Source organism: Hyaena hyaena, unplaced genomic scaffold (genome assembly GCF_003009895.1).
Source record: "Hyaena hyaena isolate Hyena2069 unplaced genomic scaffold, ASM300989v1 scaffold_134, whole genome shotgun sequence".
Classification (NCBI taxonomy): domain Eukaryota; kingdom Metazoa; phylum Chordata; class Mammalia; order Carnivora; family Hyaenidae; genus Hyaena; species Hyaena hyaena.
In genome coordinates, this window is record NW_024080766.1 from 360,218 (window position 1) to 376,149 (window position 15,932).

At 48.4% G+C, this 15,932-nt stretch overlaps 1 protein-coding gene across 1 annotated transcript in view; it reads left to right on the forward strand.

Annotated features, from left to right (window-relative positions):
* The window catches only part of AHRR (aryl-hydrocarbon receptor repressor), a 78,270-nt gene that overhangs the window by 51,660 nt on the left and 10,678 nt on the right, over nt 1–15,932 (forward strand). Inside the window, exons 5-7 of the mRNA XM_039238021.1 lie at nt 5,865–5,954; nt 13,108–13,237; nt 14,857–14,990. Of these exons, the coding sequence (XP_039093952.1) occupies nt 5,865–5,954; nt 13,108–13,237; nt 14,857–14,990 (354 nt within the window). The remainder of the gene's footprint in view (nt 1–5,864; nt 5,955–13,107; nt 13,238–14,856; nt 14,991–15,932) is intronic.

Consider the following 15,932-nt stretch of genomic DNA (forward strand, 5'->3'; position numbering starts at 1 on the left):
CCCTATGTTTTACACTTTCTTGTTAAGTTTATTTATAAAGTAAACACATCTTTGATGTGTTTGTAAATGGGGTTTTATCCATCATCATGCCCTCTAATTTGGTCATTTTCCTAGTATGTAAAGATTATTGAATATGGTATTTAATTTTATATACTGCTTTCTTACGGAAATCTTTTTTTTTTTTTTTTTTTTAGTTATTTTATCATTGGCTTTCTAGGGTTTCCCAGATATGCAGTGATAGCATCTGCAAACAGAGACCATTTTATTTTTCCCAGTTCTTATGCCTCCTGTCGGGTTCTTGTCTTGCTGCGACAGCTAACACCTCCAGCTGATGGTGGTCACTGTAGGGTCGGAGTCGACGTTTTCTTTTTTCTTTCTTTTTTTTAAAACTTTTTAAAAAAGTTTAAAAAAAAACTTTCTAACATTTTATTTATTTTTGAGAGAGAGAGAGACAGTGTGAGCTGGGGAGGGTCAGAGAGAGAGGGAGACACAGAATCAGAAACAGGCTCCAGGCTCTGAGCTGTCAGCACAGAGCCTGACGCGAGGCTCGAACCCACGAACTGTGAGATCATGACCTGAGCCAAAGTCGGCCGCCCAACTGACTGAGCCACCCAGGCGGCCCTATGTTTTCTTTAAGAGGCCAGATGAGAAATACTTTCAGCTTTGGGGACCACACCATTGCAACTACTCGGCTCCACTCTTGTAGTGCCAGAGTGGCCACGCACAGTAAGTAATGAATGATTGTGGCTGTGCTCCAGTAAATTTTATTTACAAAACCAAGTGGCAGACCATAATTGGGGCTGTAGTTTGCACACGCTGAAATGGAGGATCATGGATATCTTTGTCTTGCATCCTGATTTTACTGGAAACACCTAGAATGTTTCCCTGCAAAATAAGTTGGTGACTTAGGAATACCACATACCCGCCACCCCCCACACTACTGTGTTAAGAATGTGACCCTAATTCCCATTTTCTTAAGAGTTTTTATAAGGAATTAATGTTGAATTTTGTGGAAAGCTTTTTTACTATCTACGGAGATTATTATAAGACTTTTTCCCATAGATCTATAAATCTGTATTAAGCTAACGGATTTCCTTATGGTGAGTCAAACTTGCATTCTGGAATAAGTTCACTTGGTCATGTGCATTATATTTCCTTAATGTGAAATTGGAATCTGTTTGCTAATGTTTTATTTGTACATTCTCATCTATAACTAAAGGTCTATAATTTTATTTTTATTGTACTTCTCTTTGATCAGAGTTAAGTGTCAGTGTCTAAAAATAATTAGAAAGTTTCCTTCACTTTCTATGTTCTGGGACAATTTATGGCACATTGATGTGATGTGATCTTTAAGATTTGGTGCAGTTACATGTTAGAGCCATCTGGGCCTGGTGCATTTCTGTGGGCCGGCTCCTTGGTAACTTCCCATTTCGTCTACAGAAATCAGTCATGTAAAGTTTCTGTTCTGATGGGTACATCATGTTTTCCTAGGAAAGCATACATTTACTTAGGGCTTCAAATTTATTTGTAACTTTCTCCTGCTTTCATTTAGTTTGGTTCCCTCTGCTACCGCCAGGGAACTGCTTTCTGGTATTTATCCCATTGATTTGCTTGGCCTGCTTCTGGGCTCCGTATAAATAGACACATAGGCCCCATGATCAGCAGGGTGCTCTTTTTCTCTGTGTGATAACCCTCATGTGGGGTTGGTAGATGCTGGGTTATTTCCAGAGTGTGACTGTTGGGAAGGAGGCCACTATGAACATTCTTGTTAGGGTGTTTTTGTGCGCATGCCCATCTCACTTGGGTAAGCACTTAGAGTAGAATTTCTGGTCATAGGGGAGATGCATGTTCACGTTTACGAGAATCACAACACAGCTTCCCAACATGATTGTCACATTTTACGTTCTTACTGGTGTTCGTTCATATTCTCACCAACATTTCGTGTTGTCCATTTTTTTGACTGTAGCCATCCCAGTGTTTATGAAATGGTATCTTAATGTGATGTTTATTTGCATTTCCCTGATGATGACTAATGATGTTGACACATTTGCATCCGTAGATAGGCCAGCCTTCCATCTCCCTAGTAAAGTATCTGCTCAAGTTCTTTTGCCCATTTAAAAAAGTTGGTTGTTCATCTTTTTACTATTAATTTATAGACTTTATATATTCTGGATGAAGTCCTTTGTCAATGTACTGTGAATATTGTTTCCTTGCCCTGCAGCTTGTCTCTTCATTTTTAAATGGTCTTTTAATAAAATCCAATTTATCAAGTTTTTCCATGAAGGGCTAGTGTTTTTGCGTCCTATCCAAATCTGCCTATTCCAAACTCATGAAGACATTTTGTTTTCTTCTAGAAACCTTATGATCATGAGGTTTTATCTTTAGGCCTAAGCTATGTTTTGAATTAATTTTTGTGGAATCAGATAGGAGTCCGTGTTCATTTTTTCCACACGGACAACCAGCTGTCCCAGACACATTAACACTTCGTTGTCCTGGTTACCACAGCTTTATGCTAAGTCGTGACATCAGCGTAAGTTCTGGAATTTTGTTCTTCTTTAACATGGTTGCTTTAGCAAACATGGGCCCTCTGCACATATAAAATTTAGAATCAACTTGACAATTTTTGCAAAGAGAAGAAAACCTTCCTGAGATTGGGATTGGGATTGCACCACATCCATAGACTGATTCAGGGAGACTGGGCTCTCTAGGCCATACAGTCTTCCAATCCAGGAACACGGCATATCTCTTGGATTATTCAGGTTTTGTACATCTTTTATCAGATTTATTCCTAGGCATTTTGTGTGCGTGTGTGTGTGTGTGTGTGTGTGTGTGTGTTTTATCTGGGTCTGGAGTTTTCTTTGTGGGAAGGTTTTTTGTTGTTCTTGTTGTTGTTTTTAAGTAGGCTCCATGCCTAGTGTGGAGCCCAGCAAGGGACTCAGACTCACAACCCCGAGATCAAGACCTGAGCTGACAGGCACCTGGGTGGATCAGTCAGTTAAGCATCCAACTTGGGCTCAGATTATGATCTTGTGGTGACCTTGTTTGTGAGTTCAAGTCCACATGGGGCTTTCTACTGTTAGTGCAGAGCCCACTTCAGATCCTCTGTTCCCCCCCTCTCTCTGCCCCTCCCCCTCTCAAAAATGAATAAATTAAAAAAAAAAGAATTTTGAATTTATTACCAAAAAAAGACCTGAGCTGAGATGAAGAATAGGATGCTTAACCAACAGAGCCACCCAGGTGCCCAGCTCTGTAATGATTTTAAGTCCCTGGTGTCAGCAATTTGTATTTTTCTTGATAAAATTTGCTAGGGGTTTATCAATTTTATAAATTTTTTCAAAGAACCAAATTTGGCTTTCTTGATGATGTTCATTATTTGACAGTTTTAAACAATATCGTTGACTTTTTTCACTCGTTTTTATTTTTTTCTTTCTTCCATTTACATTGGATTTAATTGGCTCTTTTTCTCTAGTTTCCTAAGGAGAAAGGAAAGGAAACTACACTTTCTTCCTTTCATAGCTCACTAGAATTGAGTTCTCTGTTGTCTGCTAATACGTCCTGCAAGTTACCAGCTCCCCGTGATCTCATCATGACAAGGGCACTGGTTTGTGTAGTTTCTTCCTGTTATTTCCCATCATTTACAAGAGAGGGTATTTGGGTTTAGGTGGCTGCCACCACACCACTACTTGAGGTGGGTGCCTCGAGATCTTCAATATTAGCAATTTAAAAGCTCTTAGGAACTGATGTTTATAAACCCTAATAGAAAAATTAGCCAATGATGTATGCAAATGAGTGGTTTGCCAAAGAACTATAGGCTAACAGTGAATGTATGAAATCTCATTAATATCAATCCCATTAATAATCAAAGAAATAAAAATTATAATAGTAAAATAATTTATCACTTAACAAATTAGCAAAAATTTTAAAAGAAAAAATATCCCACATGGTCAAGAATTAAGGGAAATGACTATTGTGATATACTGCCAATAACCATAAACTTCATAGAAGTTAATTTAAAGCCTCTAAGTGTCTGTTTTAAAGATACAAATTGAAATACTTATGAACTCCACTGCTCAGATGCGTCCCTCACCTCCAGCTTCTGCAATGGCCAAGTAGAGTTACAACCTCCTGCTGCATGGAGGTGATGTAGAATTGAATGAGATGTTCCAAGTAGGGTACCTGATACTCATGAGGACTTGCACAGTGTGAGCTATCATTTTCTTTATCATAATGATGATGATGATGAGCAGAAAGAAGATGATAGATGATAGATAGATAGATAGATAGATAGATAAATAGATAAATGATAGGTTGGTAGGTAAGTAGGTAGATAGATAGATGATAGGTAGATAGATAGATGATAGGTAGGTAGATAGATGATAGGTAGGTGATAGATAGATAGATAGATAGATAGATAGATAGATAGATAGATGATAGATAGATGAAGGTAGGTAGATAGATGAAATGTTCATTGATCATGTAAATTGCTGGCTATGCTCTCTTGTGCATCTTCACTACTGGTGGGTCTGGGAAATCACTGCAGGATGGAGCTTTAAAGCTTGCTTTTCAAATAAAGATTTGAAGTCATGCACAGCATAGCCACATGCTGTACTTTTCTATACACACACACACGTGCACACCAAATAATTATGGATGAAACAGATTTAATAACCATAAAAATATTGTGAATAACATACACTAACAAATTTAAAAATCAAGAGGAAATGGATGCACTGCTAGAAAATATTTTAAGATGCTATAATTGATATAAGAAAAAATTAAAAACCTGAATATACTAACAACGATTACATAAACTGACATGGTGCTAAAACCTGCCCCTTTCCACTTGCCATCTCCCCGTCATCCCCGAGGTGGATGCTCTTGGAAGTAAAACTTTCAAGGAGCATCTTACCCTTGCCTTAAATAAGTAGGTTCAGGAAATGGAAAAGAGGGAGAGGGACCCGACTCATGTCTAGTGATCTCGACACCAAAATATGAAGAGACGCCTGTAGGCCAGCTTTTCCTTAAATGCAGATGAACATCTCCTAAGTGAATGAGTTATTTCCAAGAGCATATTAAAAATTATGATAGGGGCACCTGGGTGGCTTAGTCGGTTAAGCGTCCGACTTTCGCTCAGGTCATGATCTCGCGGTTCATGGGTTCGAGCCCCGCGTCAGGCTCTGTGCTGACTGCCAGCTCAGAGCCTGGAGCCTGTTTCAGAGTCTGTGACTCCCTCTCTCTCTGACCCTCCCCTGTTCACGCTGTCTCTCTCTCTCTCTCTCCTAGAAATAAATAAAACATTTTAAAAAATTATGATAAGGCTTATCCCATAACATGCAAGAATGATTCACCATCAGGAATCATGAAATTCACCACACTAATTGACTAAAGAAATGTTATGTGATTATTTCAGTAGATGTAGAAATAGCACTTGATGGAGTTTGACATTTTTTCATGATAAAAACTCTTAGGAAAACCAGAACATAGTCTGAAAAAAAGTGCATGAACAGGGACAGTCCATAGAGTGAAGTAAGTCTCCTGTTTTGTTCCAGGTTCTGGTGGGGTCTCATCTCATCATGATGACATTTATACTTTGTACAGCATGAGTTTTATAGGCATTAGAAAGAGAAGAACACAAGTGCTGAGGCTTATAAACTATGATCAAGTTCCCCTGTCATCTGCAACCTTAGGACCTATTGCAAAATGGTCATAAATAAATTAAAAGTGGGTATTTCTGGAGGTTATGAATACAGACTACAGAGTGGGAGAAATGGTTGAAAATGCAGCAAAAACAGTGCTTGCACTTTCTCACTGTGAAGATTTTGAGAACGTATGCAGGAGCCAACTCTAGTTCTTGTTTCTTCTAGTCTCTCGATGGCTTTGCCCTGGTCGTGAGTGCGGAAGGCATGATATTTTATGCATCAGCAACAATCGTGGACTATCTGGGCTTCCACCAGGTAAACACAGCTCCTCACCCTGCTGCGTGGTGGGTCCCACTGTCTCACACACGCTGCTGTCTTAGCCTGAAACATTTGTAAAATCAGGTTTTCCTTAACATGCAGCTTTTATCAGGTAAGGCTTTCCGCATCCCAGCTTTGTCTAGGGCTTGAGGTCACAAGAGAGGGGTAACGGTGTCCAGGGTGTCACAAGTGTATTGGGCAGTGACCTCTGCTGGCTGTGACCTTGCCACAGCATCACTGTCTGAAACCTCAGATATGGGGCACATCCAGGAAACAATGTGTTCTGGAAATGCCCTTATTGATGTGCAGATGATTCATTTGGTCTGTTGGCACAGGCCTGCCCAGGTTGGATGATTCCAGACATTGGGGCAAGGCTCTGGAGTTGAGACCCATCAAACCCTGGATCCTCCTCCAAGAAAAGGTGCAATAAATAAATAAATAAATAAATAAATAAATAAATAAAACCCACCCATAGCACAGAGAGGGAAAAGGAAACTTCTCTGCCTAGCCTCTGGGAAGGAAAGGAAGTCACTCATGAGAAATCTAAAGTTTGAGCTTTAAGTTCAAATTGAAATTCACACTTTTGAAAAAAAATTTTAATGTTTATTTGTATTTGAGAGAGAGAGAGGGAGACAGACAGTTAGAGTGTGAGCAGGGGAGGGGCAGAGAGACAGAGACAGAATCTGAAGCAGGCTCCAGGCTTCGAGCTGCAAGCTGTCAGCACAGAGCCCAACGTGGGGCTCGAACTCACAAACTGTGACATCATGACCTGAGGTGAAATTAGACACTCAACTGACTGAGCCACCCAGGCACCCTGAAATTTACACTCTTGTGTAGTGCAGGCTCCCAAGTCCAGAGCTAGTGGTGGACAGATGAGATCGTGAGACACCGGGAAGCACAAATGTGACCTTTAGCTGCAGCCACGGCCATCCCCATAAAGATATCCCTTCTGAAGATGGCTTCATCAGGCAAAATTGTAAACACACTCCATTCAACATACAAACAGGCAGATTAGAAAAAGACAAAATAGAACTTAGAAAAGTGAGGCAGACAGTATATCTGCCAGGGTCCTGTTTGGAGACAGAAACTGTGAAATGATCTGGCTGGTTTAATATAAAGAATTAATGTAAGTTTAGGATAAAGAATCATTAATAACACAGGATAAGCAATAAGGGGGCACAGACGTAGACAGAGACACAGCGAGCGGAGGGGCCACAGGACCCACAGGAGGCTGGGCGCCCCAGCAAGGAGCACATTCTGGAGACACCCTCGCTGGCGAGGGGCAGGCCATGGCCCCTGGGTGGTGGAGAGGTCACCGAGGTGCCGCAGGAAAGTGGCCAGTGGGATGCTGGCCAGGCTCCGGGAAGGCTACCTGCAGGTACCTGGCCTGGGTGTGGCCATCACTCAATTGGCCTGACCTCCCTCCTGCAGTGCCCAGAGTACCTTTGCCAGCAGAGGGGAAATGTGTGCAGGATCCAGGATCAGAGCCAAGTGATGAAAGGAGCAGAGAGGCAGGACGTGGAGTTAATAACAAAGATCTCACTGGACAGGCGGAAGACCAAGGGGATGCCCAGAGGCAAAGGGCAGTGGAAGCCAACATCTGAGAATGTGGGCCTCTGACGCATGAAAGTTCAAGTCTGCCTGACACCCCTGAGCCTAATTGGAGCATTTGATCTAATTTCCATGCAAACTATCACCTTGGATCATTCCCAAAACTGAGGTGGCTCTCACTGCACAGATGAGTCTGAGAAACGATCGTCTTACACACGCCTCTACGTTTGCTTTCCTACCACCTGAACCTGGGACCCAGTGGGCCACACCCTGTCCTGACCAGGCCTCTTCCCTCCCACTGGCTCCGGGCAGTCTCTGGACAGCCACCATGCATGCACCCAGTCATCCACAGGGCAGCCTCTGGTGACAACCGACCCTGTGGCCTGGACTGGCCCCCGCAGCCCGTGGAGGTGTAGCTCCGGCAAGGACCCCGCAGACAGGGCCAGCGTGTGGCGAGTGAGGGAGTGAACTGGGTGTGGTCTTCAAGAGCAGCTCCCGAGGCTGCCCTGGCACCACAGGGGGACCTTGGCTCTGCTCTCTCTGAGCCTCCTGTTCTTCCTTCATGTGCAGGGCACTGGGCCTTGGCACCTGGAGACACTCGGGGGGAGGCGTCCCCACAGCAGGCACGCCGCAGGGAGCAGGCTGCTCCTGGCAGCGGGTGACAACAGGGCTCCATCGCTGTGTCCTCATGTCCAGCTCCATCTCCTGCAGGCATGCGGGGCAGGTGGGGGCGGGGGGGGGTTGAAGAGGCGGGGGACGTATCACCCGCTCCAGACAGATGAGCGCCAGCTGAGGCCCTTCCTCCCTTCAGTCGCCTCCCGCACGCACTTGCAAGGTTGCTGTGCTCACATGGCTCTCTGGCCTTGGGGCCCCTCGCGCAGCTTGTATGTAGCTCGACGGCCCAAAGATGGCCGGCACCAGGCTGTGGACGACACTATGTGATTCTAGCCCCTGGATGGCAAACTCTCTGTCTTTGTCTCCTCGATGGTATGTGCAGGGTCTGATTCTAGAAAAACATGGTCTGGGCTGCCTTTTCCATGCTCAGAATTCCCTTCAGCTCCTATCATTGTCTGCTGAGTTGCCTTATGAATTCTCCAGATACACCCAGAGCTGCCTGCCTCTAGCCATAGTCTGGGAGGTGGCTTCAGTGATAAGTGTGGGTGTCCCGAAGGGTACTTCGGTCCCAGGTCTGAACGTGCTCACTAGATTCTCTGTTTTCTTGGAGACTGGTTATTTTCTACCAAGTGCTAGACATAAAATAAAATTTTGCCTTTTATTATAAGGAAATTGTTTCCAAATGCCATAAAATCAGGCATTGCTTCTATTTATGTAAAATATTTTGGGAAAATATTAGAACAACTTTGTGCTGTTGTGAACTTCTTGTACAAAATACTTAACGAAAGTCAGGAACTAATTATTTTAGTGTCTTCAGGTTCGGCAGACATTTTGATGAACAGCTAGGTTTTAGATGCATATTTTAGTTGCCGTTGACATTTATTGATTCAAGAAGTGGTCCATTCTCTCCCAGGCTGGCAGCTGGGGGACAGCTGTCTCCGTGTGAACCAGGACAAGGGCATCGGCGCAGTTGGGAATCCCACAGGCTAGGTAACAGATGTGCGTGCAGTTTGTACAAAAAGTAAAGATGAGGACTGCTGGGATGAGGATATAAAAATTGATCATGATTTTATTTTTGACTCCAGAAATGGTGGTTTAGAGCTAAAATAAAGGCTGGCTTTACTTGATCAAAGCTGTACTTGTTTTTCCACTTTTTAAAAAATTTATTTTGAAAGAGAGAGAGAGAGCATGCACATGAGCGCGTGCATGCACATGCTAGTGGGGGAGGGGCAAAGAGAGAGAATCCCAGGCAAGCTCTGTCAGCACAGAGCCCGATGTGGGGCTTGAACTCAAGAACCATAAGATCATGACCTGAGACCAAATCAAGAATCAGACACTTAACCGAATGAGCCACTCAAGCGCCCCTGTTTATACACTATTTGAATAGTTATTCTACTGTTCTCTCCACCTCTTGTCATATTTCCCCCCCATTTATTTTTATTGACCCCACGTTTAGGGAGCAGACTCCGGGAGATTAAGGGAGACTAATGGCAGTCAGACATTACTGCCACACTAATTATTATACCTTTGTTGCTCCAACCTAAAAAGTATTCACGTTGGCTAGATCTTTAAATTTGCCTGAGTTAGAAATGTTTTTTCCAGTTGTATTATGCCCTCACCACTGGTCTATCTCTTGTTTTGGTTAAGCCACAGACCCCCTCTTCCATGTTAAGTCCACACATCCTTTCCATTAATTAGCTAAGGTGTGGGGAGACATGAACAGGACATCCAGGGACACACACCTTCTGGGACTCAACAAAGTGTGGGGTCACCCACTAAAGCTCACCAGAGAATAGCTGAATGACAGTGCCTGTTTATTAACTTCCCATGGGAGCTATGACTGCCCAGTGCTCGGAGGTCAGCACAGGCTTTTCCATTCACCAAACTGTAGAGGGGAAAATGCCATCCATTTACAGCAGGGTGGAACCACACCGAACTCCCAGTGGTGAGTCAACAAAGTGGTATGTAGTACCTCACACAGAAAATATAAAACATTATTTATAGAAATTAAAGAAGAACCAGATAAACAGAACAGTATGCCATATTCATGAATCAGAGGACTCCAGTTATCCTTATAAAGATGTCAGATCATGTTAGAGAGATAATGACATTATCATAAAACTGAGCAGCTTTGCTAGGTAGAGATGGACAAGCTTTGGGGGTGCAGAGAGTTGGGACTGTCCAGGGCAAGGGGGCAGGAGTGGTGATTACTGGGGATTTACACGCAAGACACAGAAACTCCTGTAGAACCCCGTTGCTAGATGAACAGACCCACGAGACGGAACTGGAAACTCAGAGCAGACACGTGTGCACTGGTGTGAGATTTAAAATAAAGGAGGCACTGCTGGCGGTGGGGAAATAGTGGTCTTGTCAACAAACAGAGCTGAGTGAACTGGATCCACGTGGGAAAGAAATGAATCCTGGGGGCGCCTGGGTGGCTTGGTCAGTCTTGATTTTGGCTCCGGTCATGATCTCATGGTTCATGAGTTTGAGCCCCACAATGGGCTCTGTGCTGTCAGCGTGGAGCCTGCTTGGGATTCTCTTTCTCTGCCCCTCCCCTGCTTGTGCACTCTCTCTCTCTCTCTCTCTCTCTGTCTCAAGAATAAATAAATACATTTTAAAAAACTTAAAAAGAAATGAATCTTGGCTCTTACCTCACACCATGCACAATAAATATCAGGTAATGGCAGAAGTTTCTAGAAGCTTCAGAATCCAGTTAGGAGACGATGAGGAATGATGAGTGAGGAAAGACAGATGAATTGGGTGTGTTAGATCCACTAAGAGAGGAGAAAGGCAGGCCAGGGAGTAGTGATGCTGGCCACACAGCCCAGCAGAGGACCCAGATCCGGAGCAGATGAAGAACCAAGTCAGCAAGAGAGCTCAATGGAAACTTGAGAGAAGAACACAAACAGGCGACACGCACACACCCACATAACGCACTATGTGTGCTCATACTCACACCTGAAGACCAGACACTACGTGAGATGCATGATTTCGTCAGTTCATGATGTACAGACTAAGATCACAGCGAGGCCCCGTGACAGCCACCACAGCGGCCCAGATGAGGAAGGCCGGGAATGCCTCGTGTCGGCCAGAATGCGAAGCGACTCGACTGGCACTGCTCCACTGCGGTGGCATGTGTATTTGTGCACTCACTCTGGAAGGCCGCTTGGTGTTACCTGCTAATGCTGGCCCTCTGCCACCCCGATCCAGGAACCCCACCCCCGAGTATGAGCCCAGAAGAGACTCACTCAGACACAGCAGTGGCGTGTGGAAGGGGCCAAGTGGATTAATCAGGTGGAGGAAATAGTCCCCCAATGGGGGCGAGAAACTGCCACCATACACATGGCGTGGGTGCATGTTACAACAGTGATGTTCAACAACAGAGCACAGACACTGGAGAACAGTATTCCACGTACAAACATCACCAGCCTACCGCGTGGGTAGTCTGTGCCACGGCCGCCCCCACGGGGATGGAGGGAAGGGGCTCTGACAAGCTGTTGTGTCCTGTTTCCTGATCCAGGAACTCACTCATCACTCTGTACGCTTGTGATCTGGGCACTTTTCAGCCAAATGTTAGACTGAAGCACAGAAGTTTATTAGGAAAGCACGCCATGTGAAGGGCACGCACGATCACAGGGCCACCAGGTGAGGTGGGAGCTGGCAGGTGAGTGGAGCGCTTGAGCTGGAGGGAGAGCCTGGTGCACTCACCTCCGCCATGAGCTGGTCTCTGCCTGTTTGCCCCAAGTTGACATCCAGAGCCTCTGACCATGGACAACAATGACCAAGGACAACAAGCATTCTGACCTCTCTGTGACCGCTTGTTTCTCTGAAAGCATCTCTTTGGACTAAGGAGGGCACAGGTAATTGCAGTCCAGCCTTCGAGTTATGATCGTGTTCCTTTTCTCCCTGCCTGCGGTTGTGTCTTGTTGACATTTAGGGATCCCAGTGAGCCTTAGCCATGCAGCTACGGGCAGGAGGAGGCCCCTTGAAAAGATAGTGGGTCTCATCCAGTCTGGGTGAGTACACTAGTTACTTTCTTAAAAAGTAGACTTATTTCTGGACTCAGTTGTTCAGGGCCTTTCCCTCCATCTAGTTATCATAATGATCCTGTTGAGAAATGATGCAAACTTAGAAATGGCTCGTTCCAAAGAGATGGCCAAGGGCACCAGGCAGGTTATTCAGGTGTTGTTGGGCCAGGTTCTCCATGCGGATAACGAGTGACGCCCTTCAGTTAGGGGAAGGTAACCGGGAGATTGCGTGGCCTTCATCATTTATCAACACACTCAGAATACGTCTGCTAACAGTTGTCGCAGTGCCCCGAAAAGCAGCTTCCCAACCTGGACCCGGTGCCTTCGAGGGCTAGCCTCTGCACTCAGGGCTCAAGTAGGTAGGAAGACAGAGGAGCAGACAGAGGCTGGGGGCCTGCAGGTCCTTATGGTATCGTGGATGGGAGCAGCGGCCAGGCCTAGAGGCGCCAGGATGAAGGAGGTCTCTGGCCAGGAGGCCCGGCTGGGCTCTCGTGTGCTGACCCCCAGCTCACCTGGCAGCTCCCGTCTCACCAAATGGCTCTGGTCTCATCTGGCGGTTCCCCCCTCACTTCTTAGGGTCACTTTCCTAATAAACTTTTGTGACAGGACAAAAAGTGACCACATCATAGACACACAGCTTAATGAGTTCTCCGAGTCCTGGAGAAAGTGGGTATCCTGGCCCCAGAAGGTGTTTGCTCCCTGAGCCTCCTTCTCTGCCCTCGAGGGCACCGCCTGGTGGGTGGCGGGGGTTGGGGCGGGGCGGGGGGCTCGCATGAGTCAGAGGCCTGGCATTCCAGGTTGGACAGCTGTGTCCTCGCCGGGAGGAAGTGTCCTGCAGGCACTTTCCCATGAGACTTCTCTTCACAGCTGCAACTGAGACAGTTTGCAGTTATTAACCTCTGGACGAAAGCACGCAGGTTCACTAGGTTAAAACAACTGTTGCAATATTGCAGACGGACGTGATGCACCAAAACATTTATGACTATATCCACGTGGACGACCGTCAGGATTTCTGCCGGCAGCTCCACTGGGCCATGGACCCTCCCCAGGCAGTGTTTGGGCAGCCCCCACACTCACAGACAGGTGGGTCTTCGGGTCCCCGGTGAGCCTGAGACTTGGAACAGTTTATGGAAACTCGTGGAAGCCTCCTTAGAAATTACCACCATGCTTTCTGGTCCTGCTCTGCTTCACGCTGAATGCGGTGCCTGCGTCCTCTCGTTCGGAGACCCCCTCCCGCATCCTCCTCGCCTCTCCAGGGGCCCCCACTGTCTGGCTTGGCTGGCGCATGAGACCGCCCACAAGACGAGGCAGAACTTGTCTCTCACTTTGCAAAACCCCCCTCGAGACGCACGGCTTCCAGGAAACCCTCTGGCCCACATTAGATTTACCTGTAAAAAGGCCCAAAGATTGTTGCCTGTTCAGACACATTGCCCCTTGTGGGCAAGCATTTCCTCCAGAGCCGTGGCCCCTGACCCGTCACGACACGTGTGGCAGACCTGTGTCTCCCCGAGAGGCGGTGGAGCTCGAGGGGAAGGGGTGATGTCCACGGGGTCCCAGCTCTTCCACACACTTCCCCAGAAGCTGTAAACAATTCAGGAAAAGCTTCTACCACAACCTCAGGCAATAGCAGGATTTACCTCACAAAGTTGAGTGAAAAAAAAAAACCCAGGTGCCAACACACAACACTGTTTTATAAAGCTCAAAACACACATAACTAGACAGCTGATCCGTGGTCACAGGCGCAGTTGTACTGAAATGACAACGAAGGCGAGACCTGTGAGGGTGGCTGTCTCTGTGAGGACCAGGGTGGGTGGGGAGCATGCGGAGAGACGCCAGCGGTGCTCAGTGGAGCACTCGTGCATATGTGTGTGCTTGCAAAGGACGGGGCCGTCGTGAGGGTGTGTGGCAGGCGTGTGTGTATGCATGTGGGGGGCAGGTGTGTGTAGAGAGGGCATTTGTACGGAGGGGGTGGGCGTGGGGATGCACGGCGGGCAGGTACGTGTATGAGTGTATGTGTGGCAGGGTGTGTGTGGTGCGGTGTGTGGGAGTCTGGTGGGAGGTGTGTGTGAGCTGGGGTGTGTATATGGGTGTGAACTGGGGTGTGGGTATATGAGGCTGTGTGTGTGTGTGTGTGTGTGTGTGTGTGTGTGAGGCAGGGTGTATATGCGCGCACACAGGGCAGGCAGGCATGTGTGCACACCTCATGTATGTGTGTGTTGGGGTTTGTGTGTGTGGTGGGCTGTGTGTGTGTGAGGCCGACTGTGGACATGTGTGTGAGTTGGGGTGTGTGCAGAGGTATGTGTGTGTGTGGTGGGATGTGTGTGTGAGAGTTGGGGTGTATGTGGAGATGTGTATGTGGTGGTGTGTGTGTGCGTGTGGTGGGGTGTGTGTGTGAGAGTTGGGGGGTGTGGGCCAGTGTGTGTGTGGTGGTGTGAGAGGCTGTGTGTGGAAGTATGTGTGGGGTGTGTGTGTGTGTGAACAAGTTTGTGTGAGGGTTGGGGGGTGTGAGTTGGGCTGTGTGTGGACGGGTGTGTTGGGGGAGCGCGTGTGCACACGCCCCGCTGCTGTCAGCACGACCAGTCACCGGGTTTACAGTCTCTCTCCTCTCTCTCTCGCCCCGCGCCCCCCCAACGCGCCCCCCCAACGCGCCCCCCCAACGCACCCCCACCCCGGTGCCCCCCCCGCGCCCCGCCCCCGCGCAGACGACGCCGTGCTGGGGCGGCTGCTCCGGGCGCAGGAGGCGGGCGCGCGCCCCGAGGCGGACTTCTCGGCCTTCCTGACGCGCTGCTTCGTGTGCCGCGTGCGCTGCCTGCTGGACAGCACCTCGGGCTTCCTGGTGAGTGCGCCCCGGCCGCGGGGGGGGGGGGGCGGGGGGGGGGGGGGGGGGGGGGGGGGGGGGGGGGGGGGGGGGGGGGGGGGGGGGGGGGGACGCGCCCTGCTGGAGCCTCGAGACCCCCGCGCTGGGTTTTACTTGGTCGCACCTGCCCTTACACCCCTTCGCGACGTGCCCGCAGCCACACCCCACGGCCTGGCGCGAGCCCCCGCTTCGGCCCGGGCTTTCCGCTCTCCCCTCTGCTCCAAGTCGGGGCTTGGGGTGTCGGTTTCCCGCTGCTCTTCCCGCCCCTCCGCGAGGAGGTGAGAGGGGAGCCGCGGACCCCAGCCCGCCCGCACCTCTGCCCTCCATCCCCGCGGCCCCCCAGCGCCCCCGGGCCTGTCTCCCCACCCGGGGCCGGGCGGGGGACGTCCGCGGGGCTCAGCCTGTGCGCGAGGCGAGTGAGCAGAGGCCAGCGGGCGCTCCTCCGGGTTGTCTTCCAAACGGCCCTGAAGAGAGGGAGCCCTGGAGAGGCACCCGCAGACCAGCGCGAGCCCGCCCCGGCCCTCACCTGTCAACACCAGCCCTTGGGGGTCCTGCCTGCTGGCCTGTCCCGCCTCCTGGGAGCTTCTCTCCAGGGTCTTCACATCTGCCCTTTCCAGCCTGGGGCCTGCTGTGTGCACCGCGGTGCGGACCGTAAGCCCCAGGTCCTCGGCGCTCTGTGCTCGGCCGTCACCACCTGAGCGGCCTGTGGGCCCCTGGCTCCTGGGACAGCGACCCGCTGCCCGTCACAGGCTGGGCTCAGAGAGGCAGGCAGCGCTTTCCGTACCCCTCTCCTGCTGACTGCTCTGTTTGCATTAACAGGTTGTTGATGGTGGTGGTGGTGGTTTTTTATTTTTATTTTCATTTTTATTTTTTTTGTTTTAAGTAAAAGCATCACTCGTACATAACACTAACTGATTATTT